The following is a 16,969-nucleotide window of genomic DNA, read 5'->3' on the forward strand; positions in this document are numbered from 1 at the left end:
CATATGTACTATTTGTGCTGAGCTCAGCGACTGACTGCAGCGTGGTTGGTGGTTACCGCTGCAGACAATCAATAACGAGCAGTGCAGCAGGGATCCTGGAAGGGGAAAAACACAAGGGGTTATTTTCGTCCGAGTTTTTGAAGAAATTGTCTTTGAAAAGAGACGTCCCCTTCTAATCTGGTAATTTGGGCCCCATCAAAGGAAGTTATTTGGGCACTGAGGGCTACATTTCTCACTTATTCAGCACCCTTTAGAAGAGGGACAATTATATGACACTGGTGTGTAGCCATGAGATGCTGGGTAGCCATGGTGGAGAGATATCGGGGTGCAGAGCTGGGACTGTGTGTTGACGGCCACTAGAGAGAATGTGGCTACTTGGGGACTAGCATTAGTCTGCGCCGTGCGGACTGAAGTACTGAGGGCGGGGAGAGGCTGAGGAGAGGAGGCTCCACATGAGGTAAAGTCTCCTCAGTCCTCCCTCCTGAGTCCATACACGGAGTAGCCTGCTCCAGCGCGTCCTCCATGCGGTGCACAGACAGCGGAGGATGCTGTGGAGGGAGCGGAGGCTGCGCTGGAGAACGTGCACCCTGCGCCTCCTCGCCCTGTGCCTGGCCGCCCTGCTCTGCACCCACTTCACTGCTGAGCTCAAGCGCAGGGCATTGCCCCAGCCCGGACTGACACCTAAGGTGCCGGGGGCAGAGGTGTACAACCGGCGGCTGGAAGACGTGCCCAGCAAGAGGCAGGTGATCTATGTGAGGAGGAGCAGCAAGGCTGCCAGCAACGGGAGGCAGGGGGAGAGCGGCAGGAGGGACAGCCTACAGGTCAGTGGTCCACGTCTGTGCCATACTGCTGCATCTAGGTGCTTACCTGCTTATTGGTGCTATTCCAGCTTCCACAGGGTCTGCCACCCAGAATGCCCAGCTAAACACTAAGGAAATGCTGCAGAAGTATCACCAACAAAGAACAGCCAGCAAAGTGATAAAAGAAGCCTCTACTATTTCATGTCTCCCCTATTACTTGTTCTTTAATATCATACAAACCCCTCAAAGTTTAGGTGAAAGTGCCGTGTAAAGCAGCAAGCCATAAGGTTACTTCAGACATTCGTGGTCTAGTGTTGTTTTTCGTGGACAGAACATGTGTCCATTATAGTCTATGGTTCGGATCACGTTTATGTGTGGCCGCCAAAATATTACGAGACAGAGCCATGGATCCAATTTCTCATACAAGTCTATGGGCCAATACATTAAGATGAGGGGTCATGGTGTGAACGCCTTCATGGAAGAAGTGGTGGGCACCTCCTTGTGTTTTAAAGGGAACCTGTCATCAGAAATTTCGCCCAAAAGCTAAAAGATTCCCCCTCTGCAGCTCCTGGGCTGCATTCTAGGAAGGTCCCTGTTATTATTGTGCCCCATGTGAGACCAAAATAAAGCCTTTATAAAGTGGTACCTTTTTGTATTCAGATACTGTAAATGTGTCACGGGGGCGGGCTCTCTGCCGTCCGTTATTCTGCCCCCTGGTCCTGTATGCCGCCCCCATCGCTCCTTTCCATATCTGATGCACCGCCCACTGCTCCAACCATCCCCGCGCATGCCCAGTGCCAGTCTCACAGGACTGAGCAGTGTGACCGCTGGTGACGTGTGCGCAGGCAAGTGATTATGGGCGGGACTGTGACTGTTATCAGCAAGTACCCGGCCATAATCTCTTGAGCGCGCAAACCTCACCAGCCGTCACACTGTGCTCAGTGTAGATGCTAGACTGTATGGGCTGCTTCCAGGGATGACGTCCCTTTGTCATGTGATAGTATTTCGAACACGCCCCTATCACATGACAAAGGGACGTCATCCCTGGAAGCAGCCCATACAGTCTAGCATCTACACTGAGCTCAGTGTGAATGCTGGAGAGGTTTGCGCGCTCACGAGATTATGGGCGGGTACTTGCTGATAACAGTCACAGTCCCGTCCATAATCACTTGCCTGCGCACACGTCACCAGCGGTCACACTGCTCAGTCCTGTGAGACTGGCACTGGGCATGCGCGGGGATGGCTGGAGCAGTGGGCGGTGCATCAGATATGGAAAGGAGCGATGGGGGCGGCATACAGGACCAGGAGGCAGAATAACGGACGGCAGAGAGCCCGCCCCCGTGACACATTTACAGAAGCTGCATACAAAAAGGTAGAACTTTATAAAGGCTTTATTTTGGTCTCACATGGGGCACAATAATAACAGGGACCTTCCTAGAATGCAGCCCAGGAGCTGCAGAGGGGGAATCTTTTAGCTTTTGGGCGAAATTTCTGATGACAGGTTCCCTTTAATGCCAGTCTTGTTGGGGGGCTGGAGTGAGAGCACACACTTCTAAATGAATCAGACGAGGCACGTAGTGGGGTGCACCTCAACAGGAATCTTTTTCCAGTCAAAGAATGAAGATTAGTGGTGTAAGGTGCCCCCGCTCGCCATGAATTTGATAAATGGCAGCCGCCACGCTCCCGTCTAACCCCGGCTCTGGCTGAAATGGCGTGAGAACCCCAAACGTCGCATCATTTTAACACAGCCGCCAGTTGCGCCAAAATTATTCAACTTTTCAAAGCTTTTCAAGCCAGAATACCTCTTTGGGCAGGAACGGCAGACTGATAGCATCCATGTGTTATCAGTGCATTGTAATGGGTAGGAGAAGCTTTGCAAGTTTTGTTTTAATCCGTAAAAATCACTGATGAAACACTGATGGCACAAGATGAAAATAGGATCTAAGAACAATGGTCTGTGTTTTTACATACGAGAAAAAATAACAGATTTCTGAATGAGGCCTAAGATTATTTCTTTTATTATTTATCCTCCTTTGTCGTAGTTGTTATGAACATAGTGCATGTATTAATATATTTACCGATCCCTGCCTCCTTCCGTTGCCTATGAGACTCACATCGAGTCAAGGAAGTGATATCCAGTCTCCACAGAAGATACCGTGAGAAGCGGCAAAGGAGAACTGCGGTCATATAGTGCACAAGAGGACTGGAGAAGGCTGTAATCGGTAAGAATATTAATAGATGCACTGTGTACATAAAAACTATGACTAAGGGGTTAAATAATACAAAACATTACCAGATTATGACTTTAAAGAGGTTGTCCAGGACTTTAACATTGATGACCTATCTACAGAATAGGTCATCAATGTCTGATCGGTGAGGGTGCAACAACCGGAACCCCATCGATCAGTTGTTCCCAATTTGGAGCTACACAACTCTGTCACCGGAACAGTGCCTGTGGCTGGGTACTGCACATACGCCCCCTATTGATTCTAATAGGGGGGATATCCACTACCAGCCACAGCCACCATACAGTTACTGTTAATGGAGCTGTGCTTAACAGCTCTGCATCTGAATAGTTCCATCCGATGTATCTGGAGCAACTGATTGGCAGGTGTTCTGGCTGTCACACTCCCACCGATAAGACATTGATGACCTATCCTGAAGATAATTCATCAATGTTAAGGTCATGGACAACCCCTTTAAGTACACTTGAGGGAGTCGATGCCCACATGTCAGTAAAAAAAAATACTAGAGCCCCTGGCAGAAAGCAAAATGCGTAAATGTGCATGTAATTATATCAAGCCTTAAGCGTACACTCAGAATGATCTTATAGAGAATATTCCATTATACACAGTGCTGACAGAAATGTGCACATTTTTTCCACCACAGCCAATTACATCTAAGCTCCCATTTATTCTATGCTGGTTATAAAATAAAAGCAGTGTTTTGATTGGCTAGCTGAACACGCTGGCCCCACTCTGCACTGGTTTTTATTCGTGGCACTCCACCTGTGTAAGGAAAATAACTTTCCTTTATTTGTTCTGCAGTCCTCTCAATACACTATCAGTTTTTGTTTTGTGAAAAGCCCTTACATTGAGTTTCTTGATATAGAAAACGTACCTCACCCCATGCTGTGTATGTAGAGGTGGTCACTAACGGGCACCCCTCTCTACAAACGAAAGCCAAGAGCTGTACCTAGCAGGCTTCTCACTCCATGCCATTTTTGGGGGTCAGTAGTGAGCCTTTGTATGGCTTCCACAACTAAGGACCGGTATATGGACTCCTACGCAATTTGTGAAGACTGAACGCTGCATGAAGTTCTTTCACAAGAATGGAGAGCCAAAGGGCAATGAACTGTGGCTCTTGCTATCTTCCGTTTCACTTTTGCTGTTCATGAATTACATATTCCATATGGAGGTGCTATGTTCTTATCTAATCTGCCCTCTGCCAAAAGTTTTAGGGGCTTTTAGAACACATAATTGGAAACATCTGTGCTGGGGATGTCTTCCGTTGTTTGTGTGGCTTTTTCTATAAGCATTGGTATATTATTGAAACAAAAACCCACAGTATTTTGGAAAGACTTCTTAGTTTACATCTGTGAGTGTGACAAATGCTCTCAGATATTCAGATCTTTGCAGCTGACATAGAGACAAAGTAGAGTTGAATTACTGAATAATAGAAAACTGGTCCTTTCACTGATAAAAAGAACTGGCATTCAGCATCCTTATAGTTTTTAAATACATTTTCCCCTAAATCTTTCCCATAGAGCACAGATAGGAAGACAATAATTTCTAAATTTATCATAGGGTTCATACGGTACTTTTTAACCCAATACTCTTATGTATGTGTATTCAATAGATGTAAATTAAAGGGGTGATCTGGAGGCTAAAGAAATTTTCATCTACATCGATATCTATTAATTGCTCTAAACTAATTTCTAATATATCTGCATTAAAAATGTCATATCCCTCCCTCACTATACTATCAAATTTCTATTGATTTTTTTTCTTCTCTACTTCCTGTCTGATGACGCTTCGTTTGAGAATCTCAGTGCATGCTGGGATACTCAAACAAAGCATCATCAGGGGGCAGAGGCTGCTGTTGCTGCCAAGTCGTCTGCGCCCCTCCCTGAAATGAAGTGTCATCAGTGTTTGGTCCCTGCACACTGTCACTGTGTGATTTGCACAGTGACAGTGCACTCTTGGTTGCCGGTAGTAGAGGCGGCAACAGAGCAGCCGGCACTATTAGTGTGCAGTACCAGAGTACCTGGCGGAGTTCAAAGACCAGCATTGCCACCGCAAGGAACGTCATTCAAAGTGTCTTGAAGGGATTGTGACTCACAGTATAGTGAGCTATGACAGTAACTGCTCCCTGCACCGACCCATGACTGAAAGCCAGTGGCTTCCAGGAGGATATAAACTAATTTTCTCCCGGTAGCTGTGCTTTCATTTAGGTGGGCTTATAGTATTTTAATGTAATTTACCCGTTGATTAACCAAATAGTTCCTAGTAAATATCTTTTTTGCACATAATCAGTTCCTTTTAATGTTTAATTTAAAAACAAAACACAAAAAAACCCAACAAATTTAGGCTGAGGTCACGTCCTGTAATCATGCTTTAGAACGGATCCTTCAGAGATCCGTTGGCAAAATGATGTCTGCCGAATAATTTTTTTTTAACATTTGGACTCTATGGAGAACTGATCTGTTAACAGATTGCTATTTATCTTCCATTTGAAAAGGATCCTGTAATAAAAATGGGATCAATTACAAATGCAAGAATAACTGAATAACAATCTATCAATGGATCTGCTCTGCATAGACTCCCATGTTAAAAAAAAAACAAAAAAAAAACGGATCCGGCAGACTTAATAATGAACAAAAAAAGTTGTGATTTCAGAACTTTTTTCCAAACGGATCTCTGCAGAAGCCATTCTAACGGATGATTATATGACATGTAAACTCAGCCTTAAACAAGTAGTTTTCTGATTACCTATAAGAAGTACTGTAGATTTAGTATAGGCTGATTCAGCAACAAACTTTACTATTATCCTGGGCATGGAAAACAAAGCTCATTCAGGAGAGCATTAGGAAATAGTCGTTCAGTAGTACCAATGATATCATTAACAAAGCTAAGAATTAAGAAAATAAGGCAAGTAAGGGAAAGATGGCCACATGAGTTTTAATTCTGTGAGATACAGTGCTGGCCAAAAGTATTGGCACCCCTGCAGTTCTGTCAGATAATACTTAGTTTCTTCTTGAAAATGATTGCAATCACAAATTCTTTGGTATTATTAACTTCATTTATTTTGCTTCCAATGAAACAACACAAAAAAGAATGAAACAAAAATCAAATCATTGATCATTTCACACAAAACTCCAAAAATGGGCCAGACAAAAGTATTGGCACCCTTAGCCTAATACTTGGTTGCACAACCTTTAGCCAAAATAACTGCGAACAACCGCTTCCGGTAACCATCAATGAGTTTCTTACAATGCTCTGCTGGAATTTTATACCATTCTTCTTTGGCAAACTGCTTCAGGTCCCTGAGATTTGAAGGGTGCCTTCTCCATACTGCCATTTTGAGATCTCTCAATAGGTGTTCTATGGGGTTCAGGTCTGGACTAATTGCTGGCCACTTTAGTAGTCTCCAGTGCTTTCTCTCAAACCATTTTCTAGTGCTTTTTGAAGTGTGTATTGGGTCATTGTTCTGCTGGAAGACCCATGACCTCTGAGGGAGACCCAGCTTTCTCACACTGGGTCCTACATTATGCTGCAAAATTTGTTGGTAGTCTTCAGACTTCATAATGCCATGCACACGGTCAAGCAGTCCAGTGCCAGAGGAATCAAAGCAACCCCAAAACATCGGGGAACCTCCGCCATGGTTGACAGTAGGGACCGTGTTCTTTTCTTTGAATGCCTCTTTTTTTTTCTTGTAAACTCTATGTTGATGGCTTTTCCCAAAAAGCTCTACTTTTGTCTCATCTGACCAGAAAACATTCTTCCAAAATGTTTTAGGCTTTCTCAGGTAACTTATGGCAAACTCCAGCCTGGCTTTTTTATGTCTCGGGGTAAGAAGTGGGGTCTTCCTGGGTATCCTACCATACAGTCCCTTTTCATTCAGACGCTAACGGATAGTACGGGTTGACACTGTTGTACCCTCGGACTGCAGGGCAGCTTGAACTTGTTTGGATGTTAGTCGAGGTTCTTTATCCACCATCCACACAATCTTTAGTTGAAATCTCTCGTCAATTTTTCTTTTCCTTCCACATCTAGGGAGGTTTGCCACAGTGCCATGGGCATTAAACTTCTTGATGACACTGCGCACTGTAGACACAGGAACTTTCAGGTCTTTGGAGATGGACTTGTAGCCTTGAGATTGCTCATGCTTCCTCACAATTTGGATTCTCAAGTCCTCAGACAGTTCTTTGGTCTTCTTTCTTTTCTCCATGCTCAATGTGGTACACACAAGGACACAGGACAGAGGTTGAGTCAACTTTAATCCATGTCAACTGGCTGCAAGTGGGATTTAGTTATTGCCAACACCTGTTAGGTGCCACAGGTAAGTTATAGGTGCTGTTAATTACACAAATTAGAGAAGCATCACATGATTTTTCAAACAGTGCCAATACTTTTACCACCCCCTTTTTTATGTTTGGTGTGGAATTATATCCAATTTGGCTTTATGACAATTTTTTTTATTTTTTTTCATTGAAGACAAATTAAATGAAGATAATAATACCAAAGAATTTGTGATTGCAATCATTTTCAAGAAGAAACTGAGTATTATCTGACAGAATTGCAGGGGTGCCAATACTTTTGGCCAGCACTGTAGATGTCACTTAAGTCGGGCTACCCCTTCTTTTCTTCAATGAAAAGTGCAGCCCCAGATTGGTGATATGTCAGATAACTTCTCTCTGTCCTCTAGTAAACACTTAGAACAAACACATACTGTATGTATGACCTCTATTGTGTCCTTCCCGGCAGTCGTGACACATGTAGCCTCCAATCAATCCAGGCGCAGGAATGCTGCTCTGCTCCTACATGTGCTCCTCTTATTTCTCTGTATATTTTCCACCCCACTGCTGTGGTCCTCTATATATACCACAGTATTGTGCATTAGTTTCAGGAAATATTTAATAGATTCAATAGATTTTTCCATTATTATGATAAAATACACAACATGATTGATAGTTTAATTTTAAATTCCTTATTTTTTTTTAGGGATTATTTTGCAGTCAATTACTTTTCAAATTTAGTCCCCCCCAACCCTTTACAAAAACTCCCCAAAAAGGTTGGATTTAGAATTATCGGCTAAAACACTAAAGTTTTCACATCCAGCCAAATAAAAAACAAAGCATTTTGAAACGTTCTGGCAGATAACTGTTTTAATAAAACCACAGATACGTAGTTAATGGGTGATCAAAGGGCTGCATTTGGTGACTATGAAGCTCCTATTTGTTGCTTTATTCATTATCTTTTTGTTGCATGTTTGTATTTATGTGCAGACTATATGCGAACGTTCTAGAATGTGGGCCTCATTTCTCAAAACTGCCTAACAGTCTGCAACCAGAGTGCAGCTTCCATTTCTGAAACTGCTCTGGAAAAGTAAAAACTGATCTCGGGTTGTTGTTGACAACAGATAATTTCGATATATTGGCAATTGTGTATTATCTTAATACTTCAGATCCTGACACTTCTACCTTCTGACTCTCCTGCACTGGTTAATGTACTGCCCGAAGCCTCATTCATATAGTACCTATGTATTGTTTTATATTTTACTTTTTGTTTTTACCAATTTTCCTCACGGCTGCTTATGAGCACTTGTACATTGACTTACATCGGTCAGTACTGTATACAGTCCGTTGTGCATGTGGACAGCACACTGTTCATCTTCATCAAAGTACACAGACTATGAACAGATGTGAGCTAAACAGTAGAAAATTGCTGTGGAACATGGAGTGTATACTAATGAAGGTCATGCATACAAATAAGTACTAGAATGCCAAACGGATAAGTGTCTGCTTCATGTAACCTTGGGACACAATGTCTCACAATGAACCTTGTCCTTGATTTCAAGAGTTAAGATTGCCTATAAATATTAGGTGGCTGTTGCCCAAACAATTTCCATTTCAACCGACTCTCCTATACCCTCGTTTGGTTCAGCACTCCTGTGTTTGCTGAGAGCCGTCACCAAGATATGTCAATCAATAGTCCGAAATTAGCCATGAAAGATCGATATTTCTCACAAGAATACATTTTCCAGGGCTTTCTGTAATGCGTGGTGGTGTTGAGGTGACGAGCAGGATAAGACCCACTGGACCACAGGGAAGACCCAGGCTTACCCTGATGTAGGAGGGGCTTAACCAAGCGCCCACCAGGTATATGCCTAAGCCCCATATGGTGAGGACGGGCTTGGCTACTGGTAGATGCCCGGTGCCACACCCAGGGCAGTGTCCGGGCTAGATGGGTGCGGCCTCGCTCAATACACTTGCTTGCAGTAAGGTCATGCTCATCTAGTTGAATTCTGGCCGTGAGTATGCATATCGCATATTAGCGACCACGTGAGAGCCATTCCTAACTCTGATACTAGAGAACTTACATAGTTCACAATGTGTGCGATGTGAGGATTCACCAGCCTGTAGTCACATAGCGTAATTGCAGTCTTGTCATTTTAGACCAGACAACACCTCTCCCCCGACTCAGAGCGGGCATGTGACCACTCCTGCCTGGATTTTGCTGCTTCCTGTGACGTCACGTCGACAGGGGCAGAAGCTTGTTGATGGGCATCACAGCTGACGTTATGTTGCCACCCTGCTGGGCAGGTACCATGCGTGTAGTCTCAGCCCACCTTCCCCCACACCCTCCCACACATTCCGTAGTGCAGTGGTCTCAAAAACGCTGCTGGTAGGCTGCATGCGGCCCCCGATGCTTCTTGCAGTGCCCAGGCTCGTGGCCCCCTTGCTGATCGCAACCTGTGCTGGGGCCGCGCAGGCAGCGCTTTATATCAGAGGACAGATTCCTCAGCACTGCTCAGACGTGAGCTCTATATACAGCTATTGCAATGATCATTCACCGGCCATTCAGAGGTCAGCAGCGGATCATTGAAGAAGCTGCATAATCTGCAGAATCTGTCCTCTGATATAAAGCTCTGTCAGCAGTGGCTCCTGCACTGGCAGCGTTCAACAAGGGGGCTGGGGCCGCAAGAAGCAAATAGGCCACTGAGGGAACCAGGACAGGTGAGAAGGATTTATCTTTGTTTTTTTTTGCGTGTGTGAAGACTGACACAATATGGGACAATTCTACAGCATGGAGCATTCCTACAAGAAGAGGAGCAGGAAAGATGACATTACTACAAGAAAAGGACCAGGAGGTCATTGGAGTTCCCAATGAACTCTGATGACCTCTTGATGACACCCGCGCTACAGCGGGTGTCATGATGGTGACTTCATGGGTTCATCAGAGTTCAGTGGGAACTCCATGACCTCCTGGAGTACTGCATACACACTGCTTGCTGGATAGTCACCTGTCCCCGGCGATGCTGTCCCCGACGCTGTCCCAGCGATGCTCCTGCTTCCAGGTCCAAGGTGCAGTGAATATTCAATGAGTATAATAAATGGAAGTCAGAAGCAGGAGACAGCAGAGGTGGAGGCAGCATCACTGGATACAGGTGAATATAAAAAATATTTTTATTTCTAAGACACGTGTTTTTTACGGTACGTGTCACACTGATGTCACACAGATCACATCAGTTTGAGATCTGTGTGACACCCGTGATGCTGGAGAAAAAACGGACATGTCTCCGTGTGTGCTTGCAGGGCCATGCCGGGTCATACAATCCGTGTGAAAACACAGACGTGTGTGTAACTCCAGAGAATAACATGGGTACGTGTGGTAAACATGTTAAAAACTGATGTCACGCGTACCTGAAACAAGGACGTCTGAAACCTGCCTTCTAAAAACCCAGCCACCTTTAACCTTGTGCCAAGAAACAGCAGCCATGTGTTGTTTTAAGCAGCTCACTAGTACTCTGAAAACGATGGTGGCCCACAAAGCAGGAGAATACTATCAGAAAATGGCAAATCGTTTTCAAGTTGCCCTTTCTTGAGTTTTAAATGTAATTAAGAAATGGCAGTTAACAGGAACAGTGGAGGTCAAGATAAAGTCTGGAAGAACAAGCAACATTTTTGTGAGATCTGCTCATAGGATTGCTAGAGAGGCAAATCAAAACCCCGTTTGACTGCAAAAGACCGTCAAGAAAATTTAGCAAACTCTGGAGTTGGAGTACATTGTTCTGCTGTTCAGAGACGCCTGCACAAATATGGCCTTCATGGAAAAGTCGTCAGATGAAAACCTCTCCTGCATCCTCACCATAAAATTCAGCATCATCAGTATGTAAAACAAAATCTAAACAAGCCTGATACATTTTGATTTCAAGTCCTGTAGCCTAATAAGGTTAACCCCTTAATGACCAATGACGTACCAGTAGGTCCTGGCGATTACGGGGGCACAGAGCGCTGTGCCCACATGATCACCGCCATCCTTGGCTGTTTAACCCCCTAAATGCCGTAATCAATATCAATCACGGCACTTAGGGGATTGGGAGAGGGATGGTGCTCCCTTTCACCTCCGATCGGGAACTATGTGATGTAATCACAAGGGCCTGATTGTTGTCATGGTTACCCAAAGTCGTCATGACGACTTCCGGGTCACCTGACTATGGAAAGCCTCAGTGATCATGCCTGCAGCACTCAGCATGATCACTCAGTCTTTCTCTGTTCAGTTCTGACAGCTGTGATGTTCTGCAGTGATTGATCAGTGCAGAATAGTTCAGCTGTGATTAGAGTACTGTGGGGTAATGTCTCATAAAGGAACTAACTAAAGAAGTTTAAAATTAATAAAAAATAAAAAGTAAAAATATTTAAAAAATCTGAAAATAAAGAACAAAAAATCGAAAGAAATTCTTCCAATAAACAGTTATTTCTATAAAATAAAGGAAAAAGTACACCAAATTGGTATCACAGCATCTGCAACAACCCTCTATAAAACTGTCACACTAGTTAACCCCTTCAGTGAACACCGTGAAAAAAATAAAACATAGCTAAAACTGTCTCTTCATCATACAGCTGACAAAAAAAGGGGAAGAAAACGCGATCAAAAAGTCATGTACAAATAAAAATGGTACCAATGAAAATGTATTTTTTTCCTCCAATAAACAAGTCACCACATAGCTCCGTCAGTAAAAAAATAAAGCTATAGCTCTCAGAATACAGCAATGCAAAAACTGTTGTTTTCCTATAACATAGTTTTAAAAGGGGCAAAACAAAAAAATATTATATAAATGTGATATCGCTGTAATTGTACTGACCTGAAGAATGAAATTGTCTTATCACTTGTACAGCATGGTGAATGGTGTAAACAATAACTAAAAAAACCCTATTCCTGAGTTGCTGTTTATTCTTGATTCTGCATCACAAAAAGTGGAATAGAAAGCGATCAAAAAGTACTGTGGCCCAATGGTACCAATAAAAACTCCAACACATCTTGCAAAAACAAGTCCTCACATGGCTGTCAGCAGAAAAATGAAACAAAGTATAGCCTTCAAAAGTCAGTGATGCAAAAAACCTTTATTGTGTAAAAAAAAAGAAAGCGTTTTTAGTGTGATAGTCCCCAAACCTTAAAAAACTATGTACATATGGTATCGCTGTAATCACATTGACCTGAGGAATATTATATATTTATATATATCATTTATACCACAAGGTGAACGGCGTAAAAAATAGATAAAGCTAATTCTTCAACCAATATTGATTTGTTCATTCTCCTTCTAAAAGATCGCAGTACGATGTGGCTCATATTTATCCTGCACTCTACACTAAGCGCTTGCATCGGGGATTTTTGGACACAGCGTGCAAGTCTATGAGAATTCAGATTCACTGTGCGCACGTTGCATTTTTTTGTCTGCAGTTTATTTGTCACAAACTTCTGAAAAACAAAGTGCAGCATGTTCATTCTTCTTGCTTTTTTGTCGCAGTTTTGTCACACTTTCTATACTGACAAATACATGAAATCAGAATTAACAAAAACATGACAAAAATGCACCAAAAATGCACCATCATTACAAGCGGGTTTTTTTTTTTCCATTTCCAGGCTTCCTGTGACTAGGTGCAGTTTTGGGTGCAGTTTGGGTGCAGTTTTGGTTGCAGTTTGGGTGCAGTTAAAACAGCAGTGTGCGCATATAGCCTAAATCTCTGAAAAATGTGTTTCAGACAAACTTTCCAATGGAATACTCACTGTATTGAGGCAGAGGGAGTCACTTTGACCTCACATCTGGTCTGTGGTCCAGCTGTGTCTATCTTTTTAGGTGTGCACAAAAGTCAGGCCATCAACAGTTTTGTTCACCTTTAAAAAAAATTGGACACTGCTGAACAGAGGCCAAACAGAGTCCGGAGTAATTCTGCTGCCTCATTAGTGACTTGGTCCATTGCAGTTTTCACCTGAATAGCGAGATGTAGATAGAAACAACTATGTAAGTGCTCAGCACAGAGCACAAGATAAATGTGTACTGATCAAAAAATGTTATGTACTAAAATTGCCTCCAAATAGCATTCAACTTAACCCACAAAAGCACAAGTCCCCACTCAGGTCCATCATCGGTCAACAGAAATATAGGAGGCTTCCACTTTACTAGTAGCACCACCCCCTTCAAAAAAGAAATGCTGCAAAATCTGCACTCCCAAATCCAAATGCACCATAGTGTGCCTAAATCACACTTAAAATAGCAGAAAAGAAAAAGCAGCCAGCTACTGGTAATAAGATCTTCTCATGTAATGTGGATAATCCAATAAGGTCCGCATAGAACAGGGTGGAAACTTTGGAAAATGCCAATTTAAAGGGAAAAAAAATAGAGAAATGTGTATAAACGTGAGTCCCAAAAATAATTTTTTGATAATTATTCCTGATAAAAAGTCTAAGTTTATCAATCTTCTTAAAATACTACAATGCATTCAGCAGATAAGGAAACTAGTATAGTGATCTTGGACTACACGTTTCGGCGTAATACAACGCCTTCATCATGGTCTGTTCAGGAGCTACTACCATGTTTCCCCAAATATAAGACACTTATTTTTTGCCCTGAAAAATGCGCTAGGACTTATTCTCCCCAAAAAGAAGACCCCCCCAATCCCCATGAGAATCATACTTACCAGACCCCAGATGCCTGCGTCGCCCCCAGGTCCTCCTGCGATCTTCAGCAGGCGATCTCAGAAGGTAGGCTCCACACGGTCCTCCCCTGCTACTGACCAACACCACATACATCAGATTGCATATAAACACACACACACATCAGATCGCACCCACACACATACATCAAATCACACCCACATCACACATCAGATCGCACACACACACTAACCACATCCGGCTATACTGATTGCTTCCGGCCAACAGGGGAACCTGGGTCACAGTGCAATGGAGCTCGAGGACCTGCGGTGGAATGCATCTAAAGATCCATATGATATGCTAATGAGGCCAGTGACTAGTCGCTAACTGTCCCAGCTTATAGTAGCATAGATAAAGGGATCTATAGAAAAAGTATTTCTAAAGATCCCATATGATATGCTAATGAGTGTAGGGACTAGTGGCAAGGGCGTTAGTTCCCTTGGCTAGTCGACCCCCTTAGCATGTAAGCATGACCCTGTGGGCATGCTAACATGCTAATGAATGCGCAACATTAGAGGATGGTCGTGCTCACCTCTCTGCTGCCATAAGCTCAGTGCGCATGATCTCGGACTTTTGGTCCCACGCACTACACGAGTTTGAAGCCAAGACACGTACAACTGGCTTCACAGTGCGCATCACTGAAAGTCCGGAATCATGCACACTGAGCCGAAATCCAGGAGTCGGATGCGATGGCAGCAGAGAGGTAAGCGCTACCATCCTCTAACACTACGCATTCATTAACATGTTAGCACGCCCACAGGGATGTGCTTACTTGCCAAGGGGGCCGACTAGCCAAGAGAACTAACGCCCTTGAGACTAGTCCCTGCACTCATTAGCAGATCATATGGGATCTTTAGAAATACTTTTTCTAAAGATCCCTTTATCTATGCTACTAGTTGCTAGGACAGTTAGGCAGGGATTAGCAATATGCACCGAGAAATGCTTGTGATTCTAGGTGCATATTGCACCTAACAGGTTTACTTTAAGGCTATGTGCCCACGGGACAACGTACCCGCGGATTTTGCTGCGGGAAAACCAACGGATTTATCTGGATTTTCCAGATAAATCCACAGCTTTACAGCAAATACAGACACTCCCCATGTTATCCTATGGGATTTGGGGAGTGCTGTATCAATGCTGCTGTATTTGCGGCTGCGGAATATGCTGCGGATTTCCCGCAGCTGCACATAACTGCATGTCAATTATTCATGCGAAATATCTGCGTATGTCCCGCCTTTCCACTATGGAGATAGAGGGCAGGACTCCCGCAGATATTTCTGCACATGTCCCGTAGGTTTACATCAACAAAAATGCTCAAATCCCGTAGAAATGGAAAGCTGCGGATTCCGGGGAGCAGCTGTGATAAACCAACGACAAACCTGCTGCAAAATCCGCGGGTACTGGTCGCATAGTTTATCTATTCGGTGCAGAAATGTATGCACTATTTCTGTATCTCTTGGCAGAAGAAACACAGTGGCAATAATGTAAGTTTTTGTTCCATGTTTTTTTTTTATTCAATTTTTGCTGAGTGTATTTGGTCTAGAGTTCCCATTCATTAGAATGGGTAAAATCTGCAGCAAAAACACTGCAAGAATTGACATGCTGCAGATTTATTTCTGCACCAAATCTGAAAGGAAAAAATAGTAAACCTGAACTTCAGGATTGTTATTGACTTTGCTGGCATCAGGATTCCTTTAAGGTTTTAGGACAAATCTGCACTTAAAAATGCATCAAAAAGTGTTATAAAAACGCAACGTGTGCACACAGCCAAACATGGCCCAATGCTTGATTTCTTAACTTGCTCACCAGCTGCATAGCAGTCACTTTCCTAATGGATATAAGGCAAGACTGCGTGTTGTATAAATGGTCGTGGGTTGGTCATTCTTGTTACTTGCTGTTTGCCACAAAGTCTGTCTAAATGCACATTTGAATAATCCACAGGTAGTATGTTATAGTTTTGCACAGATTTATTTGGAAAACGAGTATGACAATAGCCAATGAGCTTAAGGCTAAAGTATTTGAAGCAGATGTATCTTCTAAAACGTCAGCACAGAAAAGCTTGGCATGTGTAAGGTCTGTTGTCATACACTTGGATGCATAAAGAGAATGAAGGAAAGTCCTAAAAGCTCATTGTAATTTTTTTTCTAATAGTCTTGGTGCTTTGTGCATCATACAGAATAGTTCACACCCTTGGAGGTCATGGTTCACTTAATCTGCAAAGAATCTAAGCTGGTAAAATGTCTAAGGGGTGGTGATGTAGGCAAGTACTAATATACTGTGGTGTATGAACTAAAATCCTAATTAAATAATTAAAAAATTACACTACTCCATAGATTACTAGTAGAAATAAGAAGCAGAAGTACAGCTCTGTGTACACTGGAGTGACCTGCTACTGTTGCCCGCCAGCCTGCAAATTGGAGACTATAGCTTGAGACACTGAGTGGATCTGTGGCCCACACCATTCATTTCTGCAGTTAAGTTACATTTTAGACTAGTGAGTTACGTTGTGACTTTTAAAAGTAACTTTGGACTGTACTGAGCGTTCAGTACTGTGAAGTGTGCTTACATGTGCCCTCTACTACCGTACTACTGACAGCCTGCGGTAAAGTGTAATAATAAACAGTTTCTGTAAGCTGGTCACACTATATTTTTTGCAGTGACTTTCTGAATCCTGTTTTACCTGACTTCGTTCAAGTCATTGCAGTCTATGGACCCCTATTTGTCTGAATCCCTATTTTTCTAGGGGCATTGATATAGAGGCAAGATATATCTTAATTTTATATATATATATATATATATATATATATATATATATATATATATATATATATATATGTTACAGGCAATGTATGAAAACCCGGCATTCTGTAGAATACCTAGAATATCCCTGTCATTTTCAGGCAAGGTATGAAATATCTGCGTTGTTCTATACTTTTCCTAGGAATTACA

The 16,969-nt window shown here is 42.9% G+C and overlaps 1 protein-coding gene across 2 annotated transcripts in view; it reads left to right on the top strand.

The window, feature by feature from the left end:
- Positions 1 to 497: 497 nt before the first annotated feature.
- Positions 498 to 16,969, top strand: part of METTL24 (methyltransferase like 24) — a 96,357-nt gene continuing 79,885 nt past the window's right edge. Inside the window, exon 1 of one of the 2 annotated variants that reach the window (XM_075340052.1) lies at positions 498 to 821. In XM_075340052.1, the coding sequence (XP_075196167.1) occupies positions 546 to 821 (276 nt within the window). In that variant the 5' untranslated portion in view covers positions 498 to 545. The remainder of the gene's footprint in view (positions 822 to 16,969) is intronic. The other variant, XM_075340053.1, reaches the window with a different exon arrangement.

This window comes from Anomaloglossus baeobatrachus, chromosome 3 (assembly GCF_048569485.1).
Source record: "Anomaloglossus baeobatrachus isolate aAnoBae1 chromosome 3, aAnoBae1.hap1, whole genome shotgun sequence".
NCBI lineage: Eukaryota > Metazoa > Chordata > Amphibia > Anura > Aromobatidae > Anomaloglossus > Anomaloglossus baeobatrachus.